The sequence below is a fragment of the Canis lupus genome, chromosome 32 (genome assembly GCF_011100685.1).
Source record: "Canis lupus familiaris isolate Mischka breed German Shepherd chromosome 32, alternate assembly UU_Cfam_GSD_1.0, whole genome shotgun sequence".
NCBI classification, from domain to species: domain Eukaryota; kingdom Metazoa; phylum Chordata; class Mammalia; order Carnivora; family Canidae; genus Canis; species Canis lupus.
In genome coordinates this window covers 10,156,438-10,170,428 of record NC_049253.1, presented here as the reverse complement: position 1 = coordinate 10,170,428, position 13,991 = coordinate 10,156,438, and the positions used below count along the sequence as shown (strand labels likewise).

The 13,991-nt window shown below is 35.1% G+C and overlaps 1 protein-coding gene across 3 annotated transcripts in view; it reads left to right on the top strand.

Moving 5' to 3' along the window:
- Positions 1–13,991, top strand: part of SEC24B (SEC24 homolog B, COPII coat complex component) — a 94,903-nt gene that overhangs the window by 48,364 nt on the left and 32,548 nt on the right. For all 3 annotated transcript variants that reach the window (XR_005382654.1, XM_038581922.1, XM_038581921.1), the window contains 2 exons: positions 6,158–6,238; positions 8,994–9,217. Coding sequence is in view for 2 of the 3 variants with exons in the window: in XM_038581922.1 (XP_038437850.1) it covers positions 6,158–6,238; positions 8,994–9,217 (305 nt within the window). In the remaining variant the exon portion in view is untranslated. The remainder of the gene's footprint in view (positions 1–6,157; positions 6,239–8,993; positions 9,218–13,991) is intronic.

The window sequence follows — 13,991 nt, the reverse complement described above, 5'->3', positions numbered from 1 at the left end:
GAGAGAAATAGAGATGAAGAGGGGAAGTGGAAGCCACATTTTGAAGTTCCTTATGCTACAAAGACATTTAGACTTTATTCTGTAAGATGGTAGGGGAGTAGTGAAGGTGTTTTAAAATATGGTCAGAATATTAACTTATATAATGTACTACCTCTTAAAAAATACCACTTGTCTTGACAGTGATGGCATGACTTAATTAAAATTAAACAATAAGTTTTAGCAAAGCTTGAGATGTTTGGTTCAGTGGTTCATCTGGATTTAAAACTTTTATCATTGCTTTGCTATTTTTAACAAGTTGAAAATAGAGATTTATATTGGTTCTTTTCTTCCAAAAGTGAATTTTAGAAAAAGCTAGCAGGTTTCAAATTATTAAACAAATAAAACAGATTGGGGCACCTGGGTGGCTTAGTGGTTGGGTGTCTGCCTTTGGCTCAGGGCATGATCTCGGAGTCCTGGGATCAAATCCCACATCAGGCTCCCTGCGGGGAGCCTGCTTTTCCCTCTGCCTATGTCTCTGCCTCTCTTTGTGTGTCTCTCATGAATAAATAAATAAAATACATTTAAAAAAATAAAACAGATTATTATTTATTTTCTTTATAAAAATAAAGAAATTTTTATTTCTTTTCTAAAAATTTTATTCATTTTAGGGGTAGGGGAACAGCAGCAGAGAGGGAGAGCGAGAGAGAATCTTCAGCACTTTTCACTGAGCATGGATCTCAGCATAGGGCTGGATTCCAGGACCCTGTGATCATGACCTGATTCTTGAAATCAAGAATCAGATACTCAACTTACTGAGTCACCCAGGCTCCTGAAAACAGTATTTTTACAAGACTAATGCTTTAAATCTTTAAAATAAGTTGATATGTGTAAGCAATCTTCTCTTTAATTTTTTCAAGAATAATTATTTCTTGATATTAATGATTAAAAGTTCTTCTTGGGACGCCCGGGTGGCTCAGTCTATTAGGTGGCTGCCTTCAGCCTAGGTCATGATCCCAGGCTCCTGGGATTGATCCCCATGTCAGGCTCCCTGCTCAGTGGGGAGTCTGCTTCTCACTTTTCCTCTCTCTCTGCCCTGGGATTCCCCCTGCCCGTGTTCTCTTTCTCTCTCTGTCTCAAATAAATTCTTAAAGAATTAAGTTTTTCTTAATCAGAGAATGCTCTGTATTTTTTTAAATAATAGTTTTATTGAAATACCATACCATTTACTCGGCAGTTTTTAGCATATTAACAAAGTTCTGCAACCATTGCTATGTAATACCAAAACATCTTTATTACCCCCAAGTAGAAACTTTATACCTTTTAGCAGTTACTTCCTCCTTTTGCCCTCCTCCACCCATACATATACACAGATCTAGGCAACCACTAATCTACTTTTTGCCTTTAGACTTATCTGTTTGAGTATTAAGTATAAATAGATCATATAATATGTGGCTTTTTGTGACTGGCTTCTTTCTCTTAGCATAATGTTGTCAGGGTTCATCCACGTGGCATGCATCAGTACTAAGTTCTTTTTTATTGCTGAATAATGTTCAGTTTGTGTAGATATATCACATCTTATTTATTCATTCATGAGTTGATGGATATTTAGGTTGTTTCCACTTTTTGGGCATATGAATAATGCCGCTATGAACATTCATGTACAGTTCTTTGTGGAGGTTTATGTTCTAATTTCTCTTGAGTGGAATTGCCACGTTATTAGGTAACTCTGTTGAACCTTTTGAGAAACCGTCAGAATGTTTTCCAACATGACTGCACCCTTTTACAGTCTCATGAAGTTTCTGATTTCTCCATACTCCCGCTAAAACTTGGTATTATCCGTCTTTTCAATTATAGCCACCCTGGTGGATATGAAGTGTCATCTCATTTCCTGATTCTGATTCTCATTTCCTTAGTGGCTTGATGATGTTGAGCATCATTTCATGTATTTATTGGTTATTTGTTTATCTTCTTTGTAGAAATATCTTTAAGTTCTTTACCCATCCATTTTTAATTTGGTTGTCTTTTTATTGTTGAGTTGTAAGAATTCTTTTTATATTCTGGATACTGGACCCTTATCAGATATATGATTTACAAATATATTTTTCCATTTTGTGGGTTTCTCTTTTCTTTCTTGATGTTATATTTTGGAGCATAAAAGTTTTTTATTTTGATAAAATCATTTTTTTCTTGTTGCTTGTGTCTTTGATGTCATATTTAAGAAACCTTTGCCAGTCCAAGGTCATGAAGACTTACTCCTGTATTGTAAGATTTTGCTTATATTTAGGTCTGTGACCCATTTGAATTAGTCTTAGGATAGGGTGTAAGGAAGGGGTCTAACTTTATTCTATGTCACATGGCTATCTTGTTGAAAAGAATATTCTTTCCCTGTTCATGTTGTCTTAACATATGGTTTTGAGGTAAAAAATCGCATAACATGAAATTAACCATTTTAAAGTATATAATTAATTCAGTGTCCTCTAATAGTATAACCACTGCCTTTGTCTGGTTCTGTCATTTTGTTTGTTGTGCAGTCACCACTTCTATCTAGTTCTGACTTTGAGAAAGTACCGTACTAGGTAGAACTAAACATTTTCATCATCTGAAAAGGAAACTCTATTTTCATTAGGCAATTAACTTCCCATTTTCTCCTCCTCTCAGCCCCTTTTAACCACCAATCTACTTTCTGTTTCTGTAGACTTAACCCATTCTGGATATTTCATATTAATAGAATCCTAATTATGACCTTTGTGTCTGGCTTCTTTCACTTAGTGTGTTTTCAAGGATCATTCACTTTGTAGCATGTATCAGTACTTCATTCCCTTAGATAGCTGAATAATATCCCATTATATCGATATATCACATTTTGTTTATCCATTCATCTGTTGATGAGTATTTAAGTTTTGGTGTATTTTTGGGGGGAGACTTAGTAAACAAAGATTTTATTTTATTATTAAAGTATTGTTAATATACAGTGTTATATTCATTTCAGGTATGCAGCATAGTGATTTGACAGTTCTATACATCACTCAGTGCTTACCACAATAAGTGCAGTCACCATGTGTTACCATATGGTGTTATTACATTATTATCAACTATATTCCCTGTGCTGTGATTTCATCTCCATGCCTGATTTATTTTATAACTGGAAGTTTGTACCTCTTAATCCCCTTCACCGATTTTACCCTACCTGCTTCCCCTCTGGCAACTAACAGTCTGTTCGGAATAGTTGAAAGTCTGGGTTTTTTGTTTATTCATTTGTTTTGTTTTTCAGATTCCATATATAAGTGAAATAATGGTATTTATCTTTCTCTTGACTTATTTTGCGTAGCATAATAAATCCATCTGTGTTGTAGCACATGGCAAGATGTCATTCTTTTTTATGGCTGAGTAATATTGCTCTGTGTGTGTGTGTGTCTGTGTGTGAGAGAGAGAGAGACATCTTTTTTATCCATTCATCTATTAGTGGACATTTGGGTTGCTTCTATACCTTGACTATTATAAATAATGCGGAATGCACATAGGGGTGCATATATCTTCTCAAATTAGTGTTTTGGTTTGGGAGGGGGGGTAAATACCCAGTAGTGGGATTTCTGGATTGTGTGGTTTTTTTGTGGGTTCTTTTTCATTTTTTGAGGAAATTCCATACTGTTTTCCATAGTGGCTATACCAATTTACATTCCCACCAACAGTGCATGAGGGTTACCTTTCCTTCTCATTATAACCAACATTAGTTATTTCTTGTCTTTTTGATACTAGCTGGCCATTCTGACTGGTATGGTGGTCTCTCATTGTGATTTTGATTTTGATTTCTCTGATGATGAGTGATGTTGAGCATCTTTTCGTGTGTCTGTTGGCCATCTGTATATCTTCTTTGGAAAGTTCTATTCAAGACCTCTGCCCATTTTTTAAATCAGACTGTTTGATGTTGAGTATTTATGAGTTCTTTATATATTTTCAGTATTAACCCTTTATCAGATACATGATTTGCATATACCATCTCCCATTCAGTGGGTTGCCTTTTCGTTTTATTGATGGTTTCCTTTGCTGTGTAAAAGCTTTTTATTTTGGTAGAGTCCCAGTAGTTTATTTTTGCTTATTTTTCCCTTGCCTGAGGAGACATATCCGTAAATATATTCCTAAGGCCACGTCTGAGAGATTACTGCTTGTATTTTCTTTTAGAAGTTTGATGGTTTCAAGTTTCACATTTAGATCTTTAATGCATTTTGGGTTTATTTTTCTGTATGGTGCAAGAAAGTGGTCCAGTTTCTTTCTTTCTTTTTTTTTTTTTTTTTTTTCTGCGAGTCCAGAATGGGGAAGGTCCAGTTTCTTTCTTTTGCATGTAACTGTCCAGTTTTCCCAACATGATTTATTAAAAGTTTTTTCTTCCATTGTATATTCTTCCTTTTTTTGTTATGGATTAATTGGTCCTGTAAGCATGGGTTTATTTCTGGGCTTTCTACCTAGTTCTATTCATCTATATGTTGGTTTCTGTGCCAATACCATACTATTTTGATTACTATCGCTTTGTAAAATGTATTTTAAAATCTGGGATTGTGATTTTCTTTGTTAAGATTGTTCATCTTTCTTAAGATTGTTTTGGCTATTTGATATCTTCTGTGGTTCCATAGAAATTTTAGGATTATTTGTTCAGTTCTGTGAAAAATGCTATTGACATTTTGATAGAGATTGCACTGAATCTTGCTTTAGGTATTGGTATATTGTTTTTTAATGCTTTACTTCAAGACTTTTGACTTTATATATCAGCATTTTTCTTTAATTGTATTTTTACGAACACAAGGAACAAAAAGGAAGAGCCATTACTTCCCCTTCTAAAATTAATAATGACATAGATATGCAACAATTTTGTGTTTATCTCAAAGAAAGCACCTAGTAAACATTAGTGTCTTCTACCTATTACTTATTTTATAGCCCTCATATTTTCTAAGTTGCTTCTTATTCACCATCTCATTTAAGCTACATGAGAACAGTAAGAAGCATACATGTAGGGCATTTTTTAAATCATTCTCATTTTGCAGAACAGAGTATTAGTTAGTATTGAGGATTGTCACTTACCCAAAGTTATATAGCAGGTAAAGAACAGCCTAAAGTAACTGCAGTCTTTTGTAGTTTCATGTTTTTTTGCTGATAATAAAATGTTCCTTTGCAAAAAGCTTTAACATTTATGCCCTGAGTCCAGTATACCTAATTTTCATGGTTATCCAAAATTATTCAGTGAAAGATAATTATCCATACCTGTTCTTTTTATATCACAGTTGAAAATTAACCTAAACCCCAGTTATAATATTAGTAGTAAGAGCTAAGGATCACCTCTGTGCACAGAATTTTGTGTCATAATGAAAGAGACCAAGATCGCTAATGCAAGAGAGGGACCATGTCGATTATCATTTCATTCATTGGTATATACTCTACCATGTCAATGTAGGATAACTGTAGGTTCTCAATAAAATATTGAGTAGATGAATGAAAGAAATATATTGTATATTCTATCCATGTGACATATCACTAAATTTCTTCATAAATTGCCACTGATGATTCCTGTTAATCTTATAGGTTTTGAATGAACAAACATAATAAAAATTCTTAAAATCTAATACTTCATTTATATTACTTGATTAACAATAAATACCATTTAATCTCCAGTCTGGAGATGTATAAACTGAGACATAGAAATGGTGAGCTGCTCTAGCAGCTCAAGCTAGAGACTCCTCTTTTAAGATGGTTTCATACAGCCATGCTGCCTTATAAAAGTCTAAAATTTCATTATCTTAAAATATCTTAATATTGATTAAATGTACTTAATGGCTTGAGACTTGGTAGATGGGACCTTTGGAGGTGTTATTCTAGTAACATTTCCATCAATCTAACATTTATTTTTGTGTGTTTGACTACTTTTAAAAGTTTGATACCTGTTCTCTAAGACACCTTCACATGTGTTTGATTAAATTTATTCCATTTGTCAGCTCCATGTTCTCTCCACCCTTATTTATTGAAATTTATATATGGTTTTTAAAGGTCATTAAACATCAGTCACTTTTAGTTTTTACTAGAGTCAAGAATTTTCCTAGTTTAGCAAAACATCTTTTTCAAAATTGCCAAAAGCTGCTCTAAGATACATTATTATTTTAAACTTAGTAGATATTTTGGTTTTTCCTTTCAGGTGTTGATAGCTCTTCTACCACGAGCAGTGCTTCTCCAATGCCCAACAGTTATGATGCCTTGGAAGGAGGCAGCTACCCAGGTAATTTGTTTTGTGCTTATTTGGTGCTTACTTGAAAAATTACTGATCATCAATTTTTTCCAAATATCAATATACATTATACATAATTAAGGCTGTATTTTTATTTTTATTTTTTTTTAAGGCTGTATTTTTAACAGAAAAAGGGGACATTTTCTGGTATTTCTCAGCCTTACTTTATAATAGTTTTAATTGTCATATAACAACTACAAATGTCGTTTCTGGGAGGCCTAAGGAAATTTATTATTTTGTTTTTGTATCATGCTCTTTATCTTTTTCCTCCTTCCAAAAGATTTTTAATAGTAAATAATTCTCCTCTTTCCCTTCTTTTTATGCTGATAACTTCTTAAGTAAATTTTATATTTCTGTTCTCATGTTTTGGTCCTTCAATTCCTTCCAACTAGCCTCTGAATATAAATAGTATTTGACTCTTTACTCCCCCCTATGGCTCCTGGCTGCCTCACCAGGCAAATAGATTAACCAATTTAGGGGTAAATTTTGGTAAGTTTTATAATTAGTAATCATTTCACTATAATATCCCAGTTTAATGGGATTTCCCTTTTTTGTCTGTCTCTTATCAGATAACCTGACAGTCTGCTCGCCTTCTCACTTTTTCTAATGATTTGAAACTTTAGGACTAACAGAACAAGTAATTTTGCCCTTTTCTTTATTTCTTACCACTTTGGTAATAATCCAGGATGGAGCTTAATTGAAGTTGGAGTATGCTGCACTTAACATACTATCTGGCTATCACTATCCTATGAATTGGTAGAAACTTTCATCTTCTCAGCTTAGTATAGAATCCCCTTTTAATATTTCAAGAATACTTCGATAAGCTACTCAACCTTTTATGGTTAAGGATTTTTTTTCCCCCTAGGGATGCGTGTATGTGTGTAAGAAATGTGGACCATTCCAAAAGCAATCACTATTATAAAAATACTTTAGAAGAGTTAATTTGTTCACTAAAAGGTGAATACTACATGTGGAATCACTATATTATACTCCTGAAACCAATATAACACTGTATGTTAACTATACTGGAATTTTTTTAAAAAAAATTTTAAACTATGAATTTACTATAACTATATAGTATTTCGTGAGCTTCAAATTAACCTAAACAACAACAGCAAATTAACCTGAAGCAAAATGCTGAATGTAGGATCCAAAGATCATGGCTTTGGAGTTTGACCTTACATTGTTTGTCTGTATTCATTTCATCAACAAATCTTAGCCTTATTATGAACTGTGCTTTTATACTAAGTGAGTGACCTTGGGCAAGTTTTCTAGCTATTTATACTGTACCAAAATTAAAGATTTGAACATCTATAGCAGTAAGATTAAATGAATTGAAAGTACTATGTGTCAGGGTTTAGGATAGATTTTAGGACTATAGAGCAGCCCCGGTGGCACAGAGGTTTAGCGCTGCCTGCAGCCCCCAGGGTGTGATCCTGGAGACCCAGGATCGAGTCCCACATCGGGCTCCCTACATGGAGCCTGCTTCTCTGTCTGCCTGTGTCTCTGCCTCTTTCTCTCTCTGTATTGCTCATGAGTAAATAAAGAAAATCTTTAAAATATATATATATCTTAGGACTATAGAAATGTGTGTATGGTATGTTGTCCCTTTCCTAAGGAAGCAGAGAAGCTTTAGACCTTCATGTGTATGACTCTAGCTTTTTATATCTTATGCTGATGACTGTTACCATGTTAAGAGACCTTTTTTCTCCTTACATTCCCATCACTGTGAGGAATGATAAGCAGGATATGACACTGCATTGAAGCTCTTGTCCTAGTAAGAAATCTGGGAGGTGGGATCCCTGGGTGGCGCAGCGGTCTGGCGCCTGCCTTTGGCCCAGGGCGCGATCCTGGAGACCCGGGATCGAATCCCACGTCAGGCTCCCGGTGCATGGAGCCTGCTTCTCCCTCTGCCTATGTCTCTGCCTCTCTCTCTCTCTCTCTCTCTCTCTCTCTGTGACTATCATAAATAAATAAAAATTTAAAAAAAAAAAAAAAAAAAAAAAAGAAATCTGGGAGGTTACCAGAAAGCCAGCAAGCCAGCCAGCCCTTGCCTAAGTAGCACAAGATGATAGACAAAGGAATGTCTGGGAACATATCTCCAAAATGAGAGCCAGTAGATATTGTCAGTAGAAAGAATTCTTGAAGAATCCTTAAAAAATAAATTTTATTAAGTCAGATGCTTTTAAGAGCATATTTTCTTCAGAGTCTGGTTGCTCTTAAAGAATGTAATTTTTATATGAAAAGTAGATTGGAATTCATATATGTTATACAGATTTGACTTTAAGAGTAACAGTATGGCAACATGTTAATGGTATGTGTAGTAGAGTAATTTTTAGGGTTTCTTGTTATTTTTGTGCTTGAGGATTAAATTTTATAGTTTTTTCTCCATTTTAATCAAATTTTAGTTTTTGTTTTAAATTTAAATACAGGAAGAACCTTTATTCATTGTATTTTATTTGGGATCTATTACATACCAGACATTGTTTTAGGAGCAGGACACTATTCTGTACACTGTCTTCATACTCTGGCAGTTTTGCCTCTGCAAAAAATACATACTTCTAACTGAGTAAAGGGGTGAAGAGTTCATGATTCTCTTCTCTCTACTTTTGTGGATGTTTGTAATATCTCATAATAAAAAGTGTAAAAAAGGAAAATGCCAAAGATTATGGCTTGCCGAGGAGCCAAGTCTTTATATATAGAGTCCTGATTTTCAGTGTTAACACCATGTTTTTCCTTTGGTTAGATATGCTTTCCTCATCAGCAAGCAGTCCTGCTCCTGATCCCGCTCCTGAACCTGACCCGGCTCCAGTTCCAGCTCCTTCTGCTCCTCAGCCTTCAAAAATGGCTAAGCCTTTTGGGTATGGTTATCCAACTCTTCAGCCTGGTTATCAGAATGCTACAGCACCACTTAATTCTGGAGTACCACCCAGTAGCCCAGTGTATTCTGGATTCCAGCCGTATGCTCAAGTATGTGTAAAAACTTTACATTTCTAAAATTATGAAACTACTATCAATTCTAACAAATCCCTGGTGATTCAAACGGATCACAGGTGCAAACACCAGTAAGCCTAGGTCAAACATCATAGAATTCAGTGCCGGTTTGTGTGTGTGTATGTATAAATAGAGATAAAAGGAAATATAAGTATCAAATCTTTAAAGAGGTTAAATCTGGATCAGGATATTAGCTGTGATTTTTTTCTGTCCTTCATTGTACTTTTATTTTTCAGAGTCTTGCAATGTGCAGGTATTAATTTTGTAATCAGGAAATTCAATGTTAAGTTTTTTAAAGGTCTGTATTATTTAGCTGGCTTTTTCCTCATGATATGACATATAACTGAAATTGGTAACAGTCTCCACACACATAAATGCTGATCAATAGTTATATTTCTTATTAACTATTGCTGTGACCCACCCATTCTGATAAGACCTTTTTTGGAGTCACCTCTTAAGTGCCATATCAATTTAATAATACAGAATAGTAAGGATCTCATATTTATATTTATTAAGAAAGTAAAATATAAGGAAACAATCGAAATGATAAAACATTGTACTTAAAATGAAAAACTGCTCTCAGTAGACTAACCTTACAGAAATTTCATCTTATGGTACACTAAGAATGAAAATTAAGGGGACATAGGAAAATCATGTTTTTGGTATTTAATCTTAGAATTAAGGCACAGACGGAGGAAAGAAACTAGGAGAGAGAGGCACTAGAGAAATATGGTTGGTTAGAACAGATATTTCTGCCTTCCATTTTGTTAGAGTTTCTTTATGGCTTTATTGGTCCAGATGAAACAATTCTTAAGTCATTATTTTCTGACTCTTGTGCTCTAGGGAAATTGCTTTTGGGGGTCATAAAACATAATGTATTTTTACATTTTAATGTGAGGAAAACCAAGTTCAAAGAAAGGATCTAGTACTTAGAGGAACTTTTGGGCAAGGAAAAAAAAACTGTAGTGGTATTCCACAAGGACATAGAAAAGGTTCTTGGACCAGATGTGACCTGTTGCCCATTTCTACAAATAAACTTTTATTGGAATGGAGCCTCATGCATTCTTTTATGTATTATCTATGTCAGCTTTTGCACCACAGTGTAGAGTTGAGTAGCTACAAAAGAGATGTGTGGCTCTTGAAGCTTTAAAATACTTACTACCCGACCCCCTATGGAGAAAGTTTGCTGACCCTTGAAATAGGATCAAGTATTGTTCTTTTTCCACTTTATTTGGAAGGTTATTTTGGAAAAGTTAAGAGATTGTCCTTAGAATAAAAGTAAAAATTAATATTTATTATGCTAGATTTTAAAAATAACTTCATTCGGGATCCCTGGGTGGCGCAGCGGTTTGGCGTCTGCCTTTGGCCCAGGGCACGATCCTGGAGACCCAGGATCGAATCCCACGTCGGGCTCCCGGTGCATGGAGCCTGCTTCTCCCTCTGCCTCTGTCTCTGCCTCTCTCTCTCTCTCTCTCTCTCTGTGTGACTATCATAAAAACAACAACAACAACAAAAAAAACTTCATTCTGTTCTTCTGTAGTATCAGTCCTTTTTATATTCTAGCTCTCGTGCAAAGATCACAGGAGTTTGAATGAAGGGGACAGAGGCAGACTAAAAAGTAACCTAGATTATTAATCATGGGAGAAATGAATATCATAAAGCAAAAGCTTTAGACTTGATACTATTAGAGATCATTCGCTTCTACCTTTCATCTTTTTACAACTTTTTATTGAAATATAATCTGTATTGAATTTATGTACAAATATATAAATCAACATCACACAGTTTGATACCTTTCCAAAATTGAACACACATAATCAATAGCCAGAGCCCTTTCTCATGCCTTTTCTAGTTACTAACACCCAGATAAGAGTTGGCAACTGTCCTGACTTCTAATACCACACATTAATATTGCCTGTCTTTATACTTTATATAAGTGGAATAATAACTGTAAATTCTTGTCTAGGCTCTTAGGCCCAATATTATGTTTACTGTCTGCTTGTAGTTCATTCATTTTCATGGTTGTATATATTCCATTTTGTGAATATACTAGTTTACTTATTTGTTCTGTTGACAGGCATTAGGGTAAACTTCCAGTGTGGCACTATTAAAAATAGTGCTGTTGTGAATATTTGTTCATGTCTTTTAAACGAAATGTATGTATCGAGGAGTGGAATTGCTGGGTCATGGGGTATCCATATTTCCAGCATTTAATGCTAAACAATTTTCCAAAGCAGATGTTCCATTAGCAGTATATGAGAGTTCCAGTTACTGCACATCCTTGTCATTTTGGCTTTTTTATCATAGTTACCTTCCTTTGATTACTTAAGTGAAAAAAATGAGACTCAGATAAGTGAAGTTGTCTGTCCAAGACCAGGCTTAGTTCTGAGAGTACAAGTCTTTACAGTTCAGAATTAAGCACCTTTTTTCTCTCTTTAACTGGTAGGAACTTGGGATGCCTGGGTGGCTCAGCAGTTGACCATCTGCCTTTGCCTCAGGACGTGATCCCAGAGTCCTGGGATTGAGTCACACATAGGGCTCACAGGGAGCCTGCTTCTTTCTCCCTCTGCCTATGTCTCTGCTTCTCTCTCTCTCTCTGTGTCTCTCATGAATGAATAAATAAAATCTTAAAAAAAAAAAAAAAACTGGTAGAGACTTGTGCAAAAGAAAACCAAAGTCAGATTTTATATATATAAAAGAAGATTATAAAGCAGCAATCTATTTTTGTTTAATCTGATTTTATTTTTTTATTTTTTAAAGATTTTATTTATTTATTCATGAGACACATAGAGAGAGAGGCAGAGACACAGACAGAGGAGAAGCAGGCTCCATCCAGGAAGCCTGATGTGGGACTTGATCCCAGGACTCCCAAGATCACACACCCTGGGCCGAAGGCAGGCACCAAACTGCTGAGCCAGCCACCCAGGGATCCCCTGTTTAATCTGATTTTAAAATAGTTTTTTGGACACTAGATTCAGGGTCAGTGAACAATAATGATTTAAACACACAGCTAGGGGTGCCTGGGTGGTTCAGTCAATTAAGTTGTCTGCCTTTGGCTTAGGTCATTATTCCAGGATTCCGAGATCAAGCTCCATATTGGGCTCCCTGCTTGTGTGTGCTGCATGCGCGCGTGTGCGCGTGCTCTGTGTGTGTGTGTGTGTGTAGATATATAGATATATAGATATAAATAGCTCTATCAAATAAATAATAAAATCTTTTTTTAAAAAAACACACAGCTAGGACATACTTTTAAATTCTTATCTATCTACTAAAACAAAGATTGTAGATTTTTAGATTAATATTATCAAGCTAATTTTATTTTATTTTTTTAAATATTTTATTTATTTATTCATGGGAGACACAGAGAGAGAGAGGCAGAGACACAGGCAGAGAGAGAAGCAGGCTCCACGCAGACAGCCCGACATGGGACTTGATCCCCGGTCTCCAGGATCACACCCCAGGCTGCAGGCATCACTAAACCACTACGCCATCAGGGCTGCCCTATCAAGTTAATTTTAAAAGAAGCCATTTAAAGGTGACTTTTTATGTGCACTCTGGTCCCAGCATTATGGCCAGAGGAATAGCAGAGTCACCAAGAATAATTTGGAGATTGCCAAAGACTTGTTTTAAAGTGTTTTCAAGTCTGACTGAGAACTCTGATATTGTGGGCTATGGGGCATGGGAGAGGGGGAATTAAAAAAATAAGCCATTTATTTTTGAAATCCTAGTTAGAATAGGAATATCTTACTTTAGCTTTAGCTACCCTTCTATAATGAAATTGAAATGCCTTTAAACGTTGTACTTAGTATAACCCAGTGGGAGGGTTCTGAGCTTTAAGGGCTTTCTTTGTTCTTATTAATTTGAGATGACCTTTATTAAGAAGTAGAAAATCCCAATATTTGGCTTTTGAGGAAGAAAAAATTAAAATTTGTTTTTCAACCCTGAAAAACAGAAGAAAAAGTTGATGTTTAGAAATGAAAATGAAGGGCACTTGGGTGACTCAGTCAGTTAAATGTCTGAATCTTGGTCTCATCTCAGGTCATGATCTCACACTTATGAGATTGAAGCCAAGATGGAGCTAGTGGCAGGCAGGGAGTTCACTTCCCCTCCTCTCTCCCTTTCTCCCTTTGCCCCTTCCTCCTCTCCTTGCACACTCTCTCAAATAAATAAGTAAATCTTTTTAAAAAATGAAAATTACAATTAGATATTTTAGTGACTATATGAAAAGCCAGATATAGTGTTATGTGGTGCTTTTTTTTTTTTTTGAGTCAAAAGGCTTTTTAATTTTTATTATTATTTTTTTAAGTTTGTATTTTAATCACCGGATGCTCTTCACAAGTGCGCTCACTAATCCCTATCCCCTATTTCACCCATTTCCCTACCACCTCCTCTCTGGTAACCATCAGTTTGTTTTCTATAGTTAAGAGTCTGTTTCTTGATTTGTCTCTCTCTTCTTTTTGTTCATTTGCTTTGTTTCTTAAATTCCACGTATGAGTGAAATCATGTGGCTTTTATCTTTCTCTGTCATATTTTATTTAGCATCAATGGACATTTTCACTGCTTTCCATATCTTGGCTATTATAAATAATGTATATAGTGCTTTTTTTTTTTAACAACAACAAAGACATAACCAATTGTAGAAAAGTACAGATAAGCAAAAAGAGGAAAATAAATACTAAGTAATATTCCCACCATCAAGATGTAAACAGCAACACTTGGGGTCTGTCCTTCCAAATTTCTTGCTATATAT